This window comes from Leptinotarsa decemlineata, unplaced genomic scaffold (assembly GCF_025532065.1).
Source record: "Leptinotarsa decemlineata unplaced genomic scaffold, Ldec_3_MD MMD2_tig00003736_RagTag_RagTag, whole genome shotgun sequence".
NCBI lineage: Eukaryota > Metazoa > Arthropoda > Insecta > Coleoptera > Chrysomelidae > Leptinotarsa > Leptinotarsa decemlineata.
The window spans coordinates 457,622-474,813 of record NW_027412593.1 but is presented as its reverse complement, the minus strand read 5'-3'; the positions used below and the strand labels follow the sequence as shown (position 1 = coordinate 474,813).

Genomic DNA, 17,192 nt, shown 5'->3' with positions numbered 1-17,192 from the left:
TTGAGGCTTCATTGCTTGAATTTTGGTGAATTTATAATCATGCATTTTATGTCTTCGCAAGATTCTTTGAACCGATGAATATTTTATACCCAAATCTTCTTCAGCACTTCTTATCGATGACTCGGGAAATGCGTGAAAATATGCTAAGACATTAATCTGGTTGTCTTCGAAAGTTACGGGTCGAGGCAAGTTTCTTGGTGCTTTTAAAGTTGATCCAAATGCATTGAAATTGTTCTGAATTCGTATAAATTTCTTGAGGTTCATTGGCGGTAGATTCGGATACATTTCATTAAACTTTCTACATGTTCTGCTGATAATTTTGTCACACTATCCAAAAATAATAAACAAATTCATAAGAACTTCGTTTGAATAGTTTTGTTCCATCGACGAAGTGACGAAAATGTCGATATTATTAGGAGAATGTCACAACGCTACTGTCAAATAGTAATCATGGCCTGCTTACCAAATACCGAATGGAAATACCATTCTGAAGGGACATTTTCACAAATAAATGTTCATGAGTCCGAAACTTGACTAGTTAGGTATAGGTATGATATACATAGAAAGAAAGCAAATTTCAGCAGCTTTCCGAATTTTCAATAATATACAGGGTGTTCCATTTAAAATAATCAAATTTCAGCAACTTTTTCAAGCAAACGAAAAAACTATATTTTTTTACCACCCTGTATTGAAGTAACGGCGATTAGGCTGACGTGTGGGAAGTGTCCAAGTATCACCTAACTCCAAACCAAATTTCGATATCATAGTACTTCTTAACTAAAAGATATCGGCATTTTTAGAAGTCATGATTTTCGAAGAAAAAAATTGAAATTAATTTTTATTTCGAAAACGGTAACACATAGGTATAGGGAAATATCAAAAAAGTTGTCGGGCAATTGTTGGAGATTCCAAAAATAATATTATATACAGAGTGTTCCATTTGAAAAATCAAAGTTGCTACTGCTTTCTAATAGAAGCGGCAACACCGCATTGTCGAAAATATTCTCTTTCTTCGTGAATAACTTCGAAAAATTGATCAATTTCACATAAAGGATGTTTGGTTAATATTTTCTTCAATAAGTTTTTGAATCTTCTAAGTGGAAAGTTACGAAATTCGACAGATAAGGCATTGTATAGCTTAATTTCTATATTATCTGTTCTTTTCAACCTCTTAGGTGTAGGAACAAGCTTTGATTTATTTCTTGTATCATGTTAGTGTATATCCTTGTGAGCAACTTTATTCATTAAGTTTTGTTGAACAAGAAGCAGATTTTCGTAGACAATAACTGAATATAGGGTCATTATTTTAAGTTTTACAAATATTGGTCGACACTTTTCATCATAATTGGCAGAGATTACGCTTCTTACTGCAGATTTTTGAATGGCAAATATTCTATTAAGATGTACCTTTGATGCATTATTCCAATTGATTATACCATACCTAAGGACTGAATGAAAAAGTGAATGATATGTTACAAGTGCCGCACTTTGATTTACTATTTTTTTAATTCTTCTGATAGCAAAAGCTGTTTTACTAAGTTTATTTATATAGTCTATCCATTTCAGGTTGGAATCTATTTGTACTCCCAAAAATTTGGTAGAATTTTTGTTATCTCAATTTATGCTAATTGTTTCAAAAGTTTGAGTTTCTTTTTTTTTTGTTCATTGAAAATCAAGTCATTTGGTGTGAACCATGATCGAGCTTTCTCTAATATGTCAGTATGGATCATATTTTTTGCCCAAGGCTACATCATCTGCATAAAATATAGTTTGTATGTCTGACGAATTCATCATGTGAGGCAGGTCGTTGATATAGATTAGAAACAGAAGTGGCCCCAATATTGACCCTTGTGGCACTCCTCTTAATATTTTTCTTTTTTCACTTTTGGTATTTCCTAGATCAACAATTTGATATCTTTCGTTAAGGTATGACTTCATCATGTACAGGCAGACACCTCTCACTCCGTATAAATCTAATTTGGCCAATAAAATCGAGTTACTTACAGAATCGAATGCTGAAGTAAGGTCTGTAAAAACGCTCACATATTTTTCTTGGTCATCAAACGCGTCTTTCATACTATTTGTGAGAAAGTGTATTGCATCAGACGTCGATTTTCCTTTCCGAAATCCGAATTGATGAAGACTCAGAAGAGTATTTATATCAAAGTATTTTACTAGTTGTTCGTAAATCATGTGTTCAAAAATCTTTGAAAAGGTTGGCAGTATTGCTATCTGTCGAATTTTTTTTGTTTCGGATCTAACACCTTTTTTATGAATTGGCAGGATTGTATGGAAATGAAAATTGTGTCTAATACACACGGGCTGGAAACAAAAATTCACTGGAGTATTATGGAGATAACCAAGTATTGTTTGTTGCTTCAATATACCTTTCATTTATGATTTGATTTGCCAATTTTTGCTCATACTTTATAATTCTAATTTCTACCTTCCTGACCTACCTTCCGAACCAAACCTAACAGAAGCAAACGGTTACGACAATAACGATGAAACGACAACGAATAAACGCACGTAAAACGATCGAAAACGTACGAAAAACGGTCGAAACCGCAGGCGAAACGGTGCGTTTCGACCATTTTTCGTGCGTTTTCGACCGTTTTTCGCACGTTTTCGATCGTTTTGCTTGCGTTTATTCGTTGTCGTTTCATTGTAGTTGTCGTAACCGTTTGCTTCTGTTAGTTGAATTTCCGGTGTCACGAAACCGGCATAGTTCATCTACTTCTTGTCATTATCTCGCGTTCTGTGAATGCAATGTTGATAACTCCCCGTGCCACCTAGGAAGAATAATTTCTATTCGCAGCCCATCAGACATGTATTATTGCAGAATCGTATCTGCGGAATCGTAACTTTCAACAAAATACATTTCCTCGAGAAAAGTATCTGGTCAAGGTGCGGATCGAACTCATGACCTTTCGATTGTGAGTCGGACGTACTACCATTGCGCCAGTTCACCGTTTTAGATGGATTTATGGAAGGAAACAATTGTATGAAAGAAAATTCAATAAATGTCAAAATGAATCTCTACCAATACTAAATATGTTTTTCAAATTGAAAAACAATATAAGGTTTTTTGTTAGGCGTGATAATGACAGAAGAAAAAGTGAGTTGGATAAATTTTTTGTTTCTAGATGAATGTTCGTGACCAGAATTGAAAAACGTGTAAGCTCCGAAAATATTGTTACGTTTTCCCGTGGGTTTGATAATAATTGACTACAATGTAAAATAATCAAACTCAACTTTATTCCACTGTTAATACAACCGAACACTTACTAAAACTTCAGTGTTATTCAAATGTCTATCGTAGTCTTTCTCAAAGTGGGCGACAACTCCCCCTTGTGGGCCTATAGGAGGGCAGTAAAGGGCACAGAGAAGATTGGGCGGCGTTGAAACGGTTTAGAGGAGCGATGACTGATGTAAAAATGTTGTTTTGCTTTTAACACAAACTTTACCGCTCCTTTACGCTTGACGCGCGTGTCCTCGTGTAACCCATCTAGGGGCCTAGACAGTAACTATTTCCTGTCTGATAGTTGTCAAACTGTACAATAGATGGCGGTGAGCTTCAATGCGAAGCGAGACGTTTCTAGTCTCCATTCTCGAAAGTACTAGGCCCGCCCGCTGCCTCATATAAAAGCGCGCACGCCATCCAGCCAGCGACTAGCTGGCGTACGTGCGGTGGTGAATACTGTGAGTGGTGTCATTAGCAAGTTCTTAATACTCGATTCTTTACTTCGGCATTTTTGGAAACAAAATTATGTCGAAAGCAAAAAAGAAGAAACGACAGTATAGCGCGGAATATATAAAATATGGATTTATTGAAAATCCCACAAATCCATCTTCGCCTATGTGCCTTCTTTGTCAGTAAACATTTTCGAATGAAGCGGTGAAAGCCTCAAGGATACAAGATCATTCAAATAAAATCATTAGATAAAAAGACAAAAGTGTGACTTATTTTCAAGGACTGGAAAAGAAACACTCAGCTCAGCCAACTGTGTCAAAACTTTTTTCAGCAGATTTTAAGCAAGATGACGACGGACTCCGAACTTTCTACAATATCTCCTTGCTAATTGCTCAAACAGGTAAACCTCACACTATTGGAGAGGATTTAATTTTACCGGCAATAAAAGAAGTAATATTTATTATCAGGGCCGTAGCGAAAAGAAAAACCAGGGGGGGGGGAATCCAAATTTTCCAACCCCACCAGCAAAATTTCCCAACTTTTGAAGAAATGAAAGCCGAGGGATTAGTTACTACTATAATATACTAATTTTCTTACTTAGCTATCCAAAGATTGGCTGAATGCTTATGTCCGTTAGGGTATGCACAAACTAAAATAAATTTTGGTGATTATAAAAATAATAATGGAAATTATTCTACTTTGGACCGAGATCATCGGTCTTCCACCATATCCACAATGTATAGGAATATTCAATACAAATGAAAGGAAACAACACTTAAATAATATTGTGCTTATTGTTTTCTACTATTATTTTTTCTATCTTCACGGCCCGAAATTTCCCAACTTTTCCAAATCGGAAAAACAGCGAAAAATTGGGAATTTTGTAAAATTGTCACTTCAAAATTTATGGATGTTCAGAACTGTTTTCTTACTTGGGAGAAATTAAACTTTTTTGAAGATTTCAAACAACTCAGAATTCTCTTCGAATTATGCATGTTGGGAAATTCCAACTTTCTCTTGGTTCTTTCCCTTTTCTTATTATCTCTCCTTTTCTTATTATCTCTCCTTTTCTTTTCTCTCATTTTTATTTTTTAATTTTTATTCATTTTTTTACTATTATTTTTTTCTATCTTCATGGCCCAAAATTTCCCAAGTCGAAAAAGCAGGGGAGGGAGGCTTCCCCCCCATCCCTCTTCCCATGGCGACGGCCCTGACTACTATGCTCTATAAACCAGCGGCAGATATTAACTGAAAAATTCCTTTGAGCAAAGGTTTCGTGCAAAGACGAATTGATGAAATGGCTGAAAACATTGAAGAGTTGTTGTACAATCATCTGAAGACTTCTAAATTCTCAATTCAGTTGGATGAGTCCACTTTACCAACCAATGAAGCATTGTTGTTGTCATACGTGAGGTTTATTATAAACGAGAAAATATATCAAGAACTACTATTTGCCAGAAATTCAGAGAAAGATACAAAAGGAGAAACCATATATAATACACTAGAAAAATTTTGTGATGAGAAAGAAATTCCATTGAAGAATATTACATCAGCTGCTATAGATGGCGTTCCGGCTATTATAGGACGTCATAAAGGCTTCATAGCGTACTTAAAAAATTAAATTTCAGATGTGCTCGCTGTACACTGCGTCATTCATAGATAACATTTGGTTATGAAAAATTTAAGTGAGCGCCTTTCTGCAATATATCATCAAAGGTTTCAATAAAATCCGAACCAGCTTTTTAATTGACAGATTATTTAATCAGCTTTGTGTTGCTAATGATGAAGATTTCAACCGATTGATATTTCACACAGAATTGCGTTGGTTATCAAGAGGTAACTGTCTGACTCGATTTAACAATCTATTTGACTCTGTAATAGAGTTCTTGGACAACAAAGACAAAGAATTGCACGACAACCTCATCACTTCAAGGAATGATATTGCGTACTTGCCAGACCTGTATAAATTATTTAATGATATCAATCTCCAACTCCAAGGTGACGACTTGAATTTGATTAAAACAAAAAATGTCATTGCTGCCAAATTGCTCTTATACAATAATAATATCGGCAGACGTGAGTTTCGCAATTTCCCTAATTTCTCAGCAGTATCCTTCAACAACGACGACTTGCTTGTTTACTGCCAACATTTGGAGAATCTCCACAGTGATTTCGAAGAACGATTCCAGGACATTTCAAAATTGGAAATACCAGACTGGGTGTTGGATCCTTTTTCAAATGTCAACACAGCAGGATCACCCGCTGGAAGAAGAACTCATAGAACTGATAACGAACGAGGAAATAAAAATAAAATTCAAAAATGGATATCAAGAATTTTGGCTACAAAAGCCAATCCCGCAATTGTACCCTTGATTGTGATCCATCGTTCAACGATTTTTGATAGCATTCCCATCATCGTATTTGTATGAACGTGAATTTAGTGCTGTGGCAACGTTGCTAATTAAAAAGAGAAATCGTTGGCAGATTACCGAACGCGGTGACTTACGGCTGTTTTTAAGTAAATTCGAGCCTGATATTAACAAACTTGTTAAAAATCATCAAATTCATCCTTCACATTAGATTAGTTTTAAAATTCAAATTGAAATATATTTGTTTCAATAATATGAATAAAAGTTTTCCTAATATTACAAAATGGGGTTTCACATTACCCTCATCAGAAAGTCTTATTTTCACATGACACACATGATTTAATTATTAAAATGATGACTGCAATTGTGACTCTTAAGGTGTAGTAAATTAAAAAAAATGGGGGGGGCGCTAGAAAATAATTAATTCTCGAAGTGGGCGGTAAACAAAATAAGTTTGAGAACCTCTGGTCTATCGCCTTGTTAGATCGCTCGTAGGTAGCGTTTATATATTGTCAATCGAAGGGCCTCGAAGGTGGTAAAATATTCGCCGGAATTCCATCAAAGCCGGTAGCATTATTCTCGAAGCAACGCCGGATCTAGAACGGCCGCGAGCGCACGTCGAGTTGAGCACGTCACAATTGACTTATGACGACCAGCGGCGGCCGGTATTATTTTTTTAGGGGATGGTTTACAACAATATTCTTTCTCATCAGTCAGAAATCTCTTACTGGTTGGAAAACTCCCAAGTACCATTTCGAGGATTTCTTGTGAGAAACTCGCTGACTAACCATCTTACATTTCTAATCATTCTAATACACATGTCTTCCTTTCAGAAATCCAATGTAAAACTCCTGAAACCGTGAAAGGTATTACTTTCTCTGTGAATGCACTCCGCATTGGTGGAATAGCACGCTATCACTGCCCAAGAGGTCACAACTTGATTGGAAACGACACCAGAGTTTGTTTGCAGAAGGGCACTTGGAGCGGATCGGTTCCAGTTTGTACCCGTATGTATACATGCAAGTTTGTCAATTGTAGGAAGAGCTTTCTAAATTTCGATGTAGTCCCGTCCATTGAAAGTGCGTTCGTCAGAAGACTGGAGAGCGAGAGAGAGAGAGAGACAGAATTATCAAGTGTTTTCCTAGATTTGACAAGCTATTTTTTTTATTTTCTACTAGCGATTCGTTGTGGCAGCACATACTGAGGTATAAGCACATGCTTATATCCCAGCATATACGTTACTGAAATTTTCGTAGGAATCTCTGAAATTTTTGAAAATAAATACAGCGTATATTACCCATTGATGATAGGTATAGTTTTCTATAGGCGAATTAATTATTAAACTGGTAGTGTAATTTTTAAGTTTGTCCATTTCAAACAAACAAATCTTCTCTCTTCATGACATCATTGTTACTATTTTTATTCGGATTTGAAAGCCGTCAATTTTTGAAATTTCTTCCCGACGTTTCGCTGAAGAAGCTAGCATTAACCATTTTGCCATAACACCATCTCATTTATTTAAGCTAATTACTAATAATCTTCAATATAGAGTGACTTAATAGAAAAAAAAAACAATTTCACATTTCTGACACAATCCAAACTCATAATAATGAGTATAATCTATATAAATTCAATTTCCAGTCGATCGATAGGATAAATTGTAGTGAAGGTGCCTATTTGCGGATATCATTAAATAATACCGGGAAAGCTAGCAGAAGATAGCTTTTTCGGTTCCGGGAAAAACCGAAAATTTTTGAAAAATATATGTTGCTGTGTCTTCTTAATTTTAAGAAATACTCGCATTGCGAAACTGTTTATACATTCAGTGGACTATCAGAAACTGATTGTAATTCTTTTATATATAGGTTATCGTCCGATTTGGGACACACTCAACATTAAAATTTAATTACGGACCTGTGTTTCTGTAGCAATTGTTCTATCGATAATGTTCATATAATATTTTCATATTTAAGTTTTTACGATAATCCCGAGAGTTTGGATAAAATGAAGTTCATCAATTTTTTATTACGGCCCTGATAATCGCTCGATTAAAAACAATTTCTCACTATCTTCTTGTGTCACAGATGATTCTCTAAAACTCTGTAGTACTTAAAATATGTTAATATATTACAATTACCAAAAGTTTATGGAAAAATTCAGTCCCACCAAATTTCCATACTATTCAACTCTGGTTCAGGTTTTAAGTTTTCATGGTCCTTTTTCACTTACTTTCGAGTTTGTTCGTGAAACTGTAATGGTTTCAATTATTTTTCAGTATTTTGAAGACCAATTTAAAACAACATCAGTTCATGAAAAGCCGAGATATCGAGTAAGAGGTCTACCAAGAAATACTGAAAATATTTTTACTATGTTGATTGAAATTCTATAAATTATATTTTTCTTGGACTTGGGAGTATTCAAATACGTCGAAATAGATATTTCATCATATCGTAAACCTGCTGCCATTCGAAATTTTCACATTTGATTTCTAAAGTTTCTACTTCGTCCACTACAAGAACATATGTATTTTATTCATTTGATCAAGTGACAAATATAATAGTTGGTTATTATTTGAATTTATTCTGTTGATATAAAAAAGTCAATGTTACAAAAAAAAACTCTGAAAAAGACCGCGGCGCTTCTTCAAGTCAAATTAGGTATATTCATCACCCAGTCGCACTCAAAAAATTTTTATGTTTTCAGCTGTTGATTGTGGTCATCCAGATTCTATTGAAAATGGCAGAATCATTATTGAAAATGGAACGATATACAATAGTGCTGTCGAATACCACTGTATACCAAACTTCGTGAGAACGGGTCCTTATTTAAGGAAATGTATGGAAAATGGTGAATGGTCCGGTGAAAAGCCCATGTGCAAAGGTAAGTTATTTTATCCCCTCATATCTGAATAATTTTCAACTACGTTCAAAACATTCACATGGTACTCGTAATTTATTTATTTGTTTGAGCAAGAAAAATAGTGACGGTATAGTTATTCAAAAATATTGTATACTTTTCACTTTCTTCTTTCTTTGGAATGAGCAATAATTGATTGATTTCAGTGGCTACAGAGGAACCTCAGTACTCTTCCAATATGGGAACTAGCATAGGAATTGGAGCCGGAGTAGTAGTTTTTCTTTTATTCATTCTAGGAATGATTTACCTAAAACTGTGAGTATTATATTTTCTAATGTTAAAAGATTTTTAACACACTTGAAAGTGGAGTAACACATAGTATTATAAGAAATAAACAACGATAATTCCCAACGAGCTGATAAGTTCGTAGACTAACACATAGATGGCGCTACTAGTATTAAATTCACATGATTTTTATTTTACCGTAACCTTCAAAAGTCACGTACAAATTTCACAGCTGTCGGACTATTAGTTTGTGAGATAGAATGTTTTGAGTGAAGCAAATTTTGCTAGTTTGAAGAGAAATGTTGTTAAAATCAAGTCTTCACTTGATAAACATTATTCGGAATTTGCCCTAGGAAAATCAACCGTTGAGGAGTGGTTTGCTAACTTCAAACCAGGTGAAATGATCACCGATAACGATGCACGCAGTGGACGCTCCAAAGAGGCCGTTTCCGATGAAAACATCAAAAAAGCAGTGTTTGAAGCTGTTCCACCATAAAAAAACCCGAATTTATGCGTCGGTATGAGACAATGGATGAAACAAGACTCCATCATCGTCATCTTAGTGGACTGCACGTGGTCGACCGACTCCAAAGCGTTCAAAGAGGGAACAATCCGCTGGCAAGGTTATGGTATCATTAATTTGGGATGCGCATAGTATAATATTCATCGACTATCTTGAAAAAGGAAAAATCATCAACTGCGACTATAACATAGCGTTATTGGAGCTTTCGAAGGACGCAATCGCGGAAAAACGGCCCCTTTCAAAAAAACAGAAACTACTGTTCCATCAAGACAATGCAGTGTGTCACAAATAAATGAAAATAATGGCAAAACTGCATGAATTGGGCTTCGAATTGCTTTCGCATCCACCGTATTCTCCAGATCTAACCCTCAAAGACTTTTTCGTGTTCTCAGACCTCAAAATAATACTCGCTAGAAAGAAACTTGGCGCCGATGAAGTGGTAATTCGAAACTGAGACCTATTTTGAGGCTAAAGACAAATCATACTATAAAAATGGTATCGTATGTATGACTGCTTGCCCCTGAAGAAACATGAGCCTAATGCAGGGCACCACAAAATTGTTAAAATGCATAAAAATTTGTAACACAACAAAAGATATAATAAACGTATTTGATTGATTGATATGACTACTGTAATCGTTATACCACCTTCGACGGCAACAATATTGAATCTTAAAATCAAATTTCATCAAAAAAATGTATATAATACATATGCTGAAATTAAATCCCGGATGTACATCCGTTCGTCTTTTATATAATCACGACGTTTCGGCAAGATCGCACTTGCCATATACAGTAGTTTAGTTCTGGTGTGGGAAAAGTGTTTTCAATAGGTGCATACTATTTCATTTCTCTTTTGATTGTGCAGGTCATTACAATACACTGTGTTTAACAACGAGCTCTCATCAGAGGTTTGAAATGAAGGAAATTTTCATATAAAATTTTCTGATATCAATAGATTGAACTCTTTTAAAATATTCTCCACGATACAGAGTACCCAATAGAAGCTATTCAAAATTCCGCCAGAAAAGTACTTTTGAAAAATATGAGATTGTATGGATCAGAAGTTGTTCCAAAAGTAACGTCGAAAATAGATCTACGTGAAAATGATTCAATAAAAACTAATTCGAAGAGTTTTTTTGGTAATGTTTTGTGTTTTCATTGACGAATTATAATGTCACAAACTTAACGGTTTGTAGATACTTAGCAAATTTCTAACATAATTTCATTTGAAAAAGTTTTTTTTCTCAGAAGGAGATTTCGAATGATTATGTTTCTTCAGTGTTGAAAAGTAATCTGATTGAGACATTGACAATTTTTTAGCAAACGTTATGTTATATTATAGTTATATAGTTTCTATACCTACTTCGTATCAATTCGGCATAAACATAGTTGAAGAACATTTTTTTTTGATAATTTTTGGATGAGGATTTTATGTTTGTTATTAGTTGAATAACAATCTTAACTTTATCAAGATTGAATCTCCAGAACAACTTGTTATTCCCGAAAATGTTGGTCACCTAATAATCCAATAATTCGTCTAGAACTAATTTCAATCTGAAATTTCGTTCTTGATTTTTCTGCTGAAGAAGTTCAATGTAATAATGTTTATAACTTCCAAACTGCTCGGTATTTACCTATTCAACTCCATCTTTTTAAAAAGAGTATTTGTAGAAGGACTTACATCTTGAATAAAATATTAAGTGTACAATTCGAAAAAATCAGAAAAAAATTGTTTTCAATTTTCGATTCAATCAGTATTAGAAGAAAAAATATTGTGATCAAATTATCAATCAATAATGACAAAGTTTTCAAGAAAAAAAGGTTTTGACACAAACAAAAAATGTGGGAATCTTCCAAAAAATAGAAGAAAGCAATCAATTTCATGCAATAAAGTATCTTTCAAACACAAAATGAATGAAAAAGCCCTACGGAAACAACTACTTCCATATAAATATTAAATTACACGAAAGAAAAAATACTTTTGAGATAACTACAATAAGGCAAGTATGATTTGAAGGTGTTATATTTTTAGGAGTGATTAATTTTTGGGAAAGAAAGTTTTTGGCTTTCTACTACTCCATCTTGATACAAAAAATGAATGAGGAAATCTTTCAAGAAAAAGGAAGGAAGTAATCAATTTGAAAATAAGTAACTCTATACATGGATGTGTAGATCATGCAAAGAAGTAAATTTCAGACACAAACTGAGAGAAAGTCCTCCTGAAACAGCTACTTTCATATAAACATTGGATTACACGAAAGAAAAAAATTCTTTCGAAACAAATACTTCTATATGAACACTGAATTATACAGAAGATACTTTTCTCTACCCAGTTTGTATTTCAAACATTCGTTGTGGAATAAAAATGGAAAGGGAAAATGTTTTTGTATTCGAAGTGTACTATGACGATGTAATGATAAATATTCGATAAAACGTTTCTTGTCAACATGGCCACCATCAACTTTTTTTTCAATACAGATCTGTCTTTTTTATAACAGATATTGATAAAGCCATAAATTCACAATCCAAGGATATATCACATTTGATATTTTTATAGCGTTTCATTTGAAATAACCACCATCATCAGTGACAACAATCAAACTGGAAAACAATTTATTTTATCATGAACTTTTGTAAAAAATGAAACCAATACGGAAAATCATAGCTACATGACAATCTACATTCAATGCTCGAATTAACGACCTCTTTGTTGAATGCACATAAATCGTCGGTCCAGACAATTTCTGTGGCAGTTTTCTAGCATAACAGATGTAATACTAATATATACATTTCTTATTTTTTGTTTGAGATGGTCGATATATGTACTTTGTGTTAAAAAAAACTTTATCCTTTATGTATCCCCAGAGAAAAATCTAAAGGATTAAGATCTGGGGATCGATCTGGCCGATTAATTGGTCCATTGTTTCCACTCCATTTTCTTGGGAATATTGCATCCAAATGTGTCCTTACTATTGCTGCATTATGGGGAAGAGCAACGTCCAGTTGAAAATATTTCATTAGCGAATATTCAGTGGCATAGTAGCTTTCATAAGTAGCCATCGAATTCATTGAATAGAAAACAAATATACATTTTACTATTCAAATGATCATCGTAAAAGAAAGGGCCAAGGATGTTTGTTTCCACAATTCCCAACCAAAAATTTATTCCGGGCCTTTATTGGAAATTGGTTTCCTTGTTTAAATGATCATTTATATTATTCCACCTATAATAGATATTTCTGTTAAACCAACCATTGTTGGTGAGTTTTGATTCGTCCGTCCATATTATTTTTTACAAATATTTCCAACTTCAGTATTTCTACGTCTTGACCACTTCGCAAATCGTACTCTCCTTCCGTAATCCCTTTCATTGAGGTGATGAATCCTGTAGCGAATCCTGTAGCATTTATATTTGTTCTTTTTCAAAATACTTCTGGTGGATAAAAGATGTTTTCACTGTGTAAATTTTTATGTGGTAATATTTGCTTACCCATAACATTTATTTGATTCCTCACACTTCCAGTAACCACACATTTTCTTGTTTTCTTTCTGACAAATGCACCATAGGTAGTCCCTCAATTTTTTTTCTAATCGTCTAAACATTGGGATGTTCGGAATACAACGATTCGAGGATAGCTCAACATACATATTTCTTGCCAAATGAGGATTTCTATTTGATTTTGCATAACTAAATACCAAATCAGTCCTTTCATCATTTGAATACATCTTTGATATGTGAATAAACGTCCGACAGTTCTCAACAGATATCAACACGCATTCATTTTTTCTGCCATAGAAACCAAGCAAAGCCTACGCCTTTAAGATGGTAAATGAGATGCCATTTGATCATACCAAATTATACAACAATCGAATTTTGACCAAAAACTTATATTTTCGTTACTTCCAGGACTGAGAATTATAAAAATATTAGAAATTATAATTAATTAGGGAGAAACAATCTTTGAAAGAAGGATTACGGCAATACAAAAATTTCCAAAACGAAAAAGTGCAAATTTTCATTGTGTTAGGATACCTACCTGTCGAATTTATTGGGTTGTTTGAATTACATTTTGAAGAAATCAAAATAATTTACAAAAGAAGTAACAACAGGACCGTAATTTGAAATTGTTGTCACTAATGATGGTAGTTATTTCAAATGAAGCGCTATAAAAATATCAAATGTGATATACCCTTGGATTGTGAATTTATCGCTTTATCAATGTCTGTCTTAAAACAGACAGGTCCGGAATTACAATGTTCAATATTCTTCCATAGATTGTTTCCAATTGATTTCCAAAGCTCTTGGTTTTTTTGTAACAATGATGATTTCTGTTGGTCAAAAATCTGGAATAAAATTCATTCACCTTTTGATTTCAGGCGAAAACCTGTTGCAGTAAAAAATACCGAGAACGTGGAAGGTGCTGAGAGAAAGGAAGACAGAAATGCGGCTGTGATGAGCTACTCAACTCTAAATGGAAACGGATATACGAATACTCCCATAACACCGAATGTTTATGAAAATATCCACGAAGAAAACATGTATGACGCTCCGTACGAAGAAACGGGTAGAAGAAGTAGCGGCGAATATGAGCCTGAACCCGTGGGAAGGACAAACGGCAATGTCATAACTATAAATGGGGTTACTGTCAGATGATTTTCTAACAATCGCGATGAACTCATTTTGAATGATCAACTAGAGATGATTAAAACAAACCATATTTCAGAAATAAGGCCTGATTTCAGTTTAAAGCTAATATCAAGGTAGGGAAGCTACCAAAATCTAAGATCTTTGTCAGCGTCAGTTGTCAGTATTATATTGTAATACCTTCTTGGTACAATGACATTTTTTATTCAGTTAGTCTTTATACTAATTTATTATTCAGTTCATTCTGTTTGAATAATCTGCATTTTATTTTTTTATTTGCACTATTGAATCTTTGTATACTTGTCATTTCCCAAAGAGTTATTTTTTTTTATTGAATTGTTTAGAAATCACTTCAGTTACACTATTTTGATCGTCGATTGAGTAAATATGTCTCAACGTTTCATCGACACGTTGGCATCTTCAGTCCAAAGACTGACATTTTCACTACAAAACTGGGGTTTCTCCTGTCCATATGATTATATCCATGCAATTGAAGTTAATTTCCTAGTTGCTTATTGTGGATTTTTTCCTATCAATGCGTTCGCCTGTCACTTCAAAAATTTTTAATTTGATTATTTCTCATACGTAATGAAAGAGAGAGGGTGAGAGAGAGAATCCACTGTCAGCATGTCCAGCATATGCGGTATCAGCTTATATCCATTGACTCAATGTTGCCCCAAGAGTGCTTCATTACATACTACGGCACTTTTACAGTATTGACGAGAAACCAGTGTTGCCCTACGCTCCGGGGGGATACTGAATCCGGTTGTGGAGAGAAGTGCCGAATTTATTAGAACTATTCATTCCCCACCCTCAGGCTCATAAAAGCTGATGAACCTCATGTACTTCTTTTCGACCAGCAGAACACTCTGTCAAGATGGTTGTTCCGATTATTGGAGTCTTTGGTGGAATGATACTCTCTCCACTCTCGAATTTCAAGATCATCATATTGCATGTGCTCAGGGCAGATGATTCTCTGACCCAATCATCACTTACCTCACGGTGTGGGGAGTGGTCATTGGTTAATAATGCTGGTGCACCTTCCCGAATGTGTCAAAGCTTCAGAAACAGAACTTGACCAGCTCACTCTTTGGAGAAAAAAAAATAATGATAATAATATTCATCAATAATACCAATGAAAAACAGAAGAAGAAAGTAGTAATTGAATAAAGTATTTCAATGAACTGTACAGCAGATATAAATAATCAAATTGTAACAACAGTCAAAAACAAAAAAGGTAAAATGGAAATTGAAATTTCATTAAGAGGAAGATTTGAATTTTGTTGTATTTTGATTTATTTTTAATTTCTCTGGAAGATTGTTATATACGTTAACATCTAATTGAAATAACAATTTCTCCCTGAATCTTATATTATAATCATGGATGGTATGCATTCAACTGAAATTCAAAGTTGAATATTTGTATTTTTTAACACAGAATGAATGAAACATGTTTTCAATTGAACAATGGATTGGTTTTCTAAAAGATCCTAAAAATCAATGCAAAGTCTTGAGAATTTTATATTTTTGAATATTTGTTGGTGAAAGTCAAATTCTTTTTGTTTATGATAATTCAACCAAAAGGTCAGCAATGTAATGACATAAATTAATGATATAGGACCCATAGAAATATAAAGTATTATTAAGTCTTCGGCGCATATCTCAATATAACTGTACCCAAAATTGAACCGTGTGGAACTCCGAATTTATAATGAATTTCAGACGTGCGCTTGTCTCAGTGTCTTCTTAAATTGTTGGCAGAATGTGTTTTCTGAAGTTCTGGTATGCATTTCTAATTGATATTTAAGCTCTTTCACTGATAGTTAACATCACTTTTATGTTAACAATTCAACAAACATAAAAATTTGAAGACATCAGGCAATTTTTTCTGAATAAATGGAAAAAGTGTTTTATTTTTCTCGAAATTTATATTAATTTATAATGAGTTTCATCGCAAAATAACTTTTAGGACATGTATCTCAAGCAATACCAAATTTTGTTGGAAATATCGAGGTATCTACTTTTTATTTTCCTTCAGTTCTTGTACGATGCCGAAACTTTGTCAACTAAATATTTATACATTGGGAGACATGGTAGTTTTGTTGAAGAAAGGCAATCTTCTTGTTAACAATTCTGAAGATTCAGTTTTAATAAATAGATATGTAAACGAAACTATTTCGAGTTTACGGCACAATACTTCAAGAATTGGCAAGAACAATAAAAATTAGACTCTATATTTCTTCAAGACCTAGATCAAAATAAAACTGGTGAAATTACAATGACTGAAAACTAGTGATTCAGGAATCGAAGATGACATAAACATAATTTGACATGATTATTATCGTGATGTCTAATCAGAAAAAAGTTATAAACTTGCCAAGTCGTTGGTATAATCACTTGTTTTTCAGTATCAACTTCCGTTTCAGATTACTTCCGATACCAATGTGACTGAACTAATTTATTGGGTGATAAATACGTAGGGATCTTTACTTCCAATTACTTGATTCTTCATGTATATATTTTTGTGGAAACTTGTAAAAATGTAAAATTGTATAGAAATCAAAAGGAGTATAATATATTTTGTAAAGTACCTACCCGGTTTTTCATTCCCTTGTTGTCATTCATATTAAACCTTCATTGAATGCTAATAATTTGCTAGTAATTAATGTCGAAAAAAACTATTTTGTTCTGAAATAAGAGAGAAATCAAATCCTAATTCGATATTAATCTTTCACCATACTATTCTCTCACTCTTCGGAGCAGAGTGAGGGAATGAAGAAAAAGAGAATTCATTCCTTAATAATTGTATCTAATTTAT

General features: G+C 33.8%; 1 protein-coding gene across 1 annotated transcript in view; it reads left to right on the top strand.

The window, feature by feature from the left end:
* The window catches only part of fw (CUB and Sushi multiple domains furrowed), a 117,764-nt gene extending 100,798 nt beyond the window's left edge, over nucleotides 1-16,966 (top strand). Inside the window, exons 14-17 of the mRNA XM_074178231.1 lie at nucleotides 6,897-7,070; nucleotides 8,767-8,943; nucleotides 9,126-9,234; nucleotides 14,107-16,966. Of these exons, the coding sequence (XP_074034332.1) occupies nucleotides 6,897-7,070; nucleotides 8,767-8,943; nucleotides 9,126-9,234; nucleotides 14,107-14,383 (737 nt within the window). The 3' untranslated portion in view covers nucleotides 14,384-16,966. The remainder of the gene's footprint in view (nucleotides 1-6,896; nucleotides 7,071-8,766; nucleotides 8,944-9,125; nucleotides 9,235-14,106) is intronic.
* The last annotated feature ends 226 nt before the right edge of the window (nucleotides 16,967-17,192 follow it).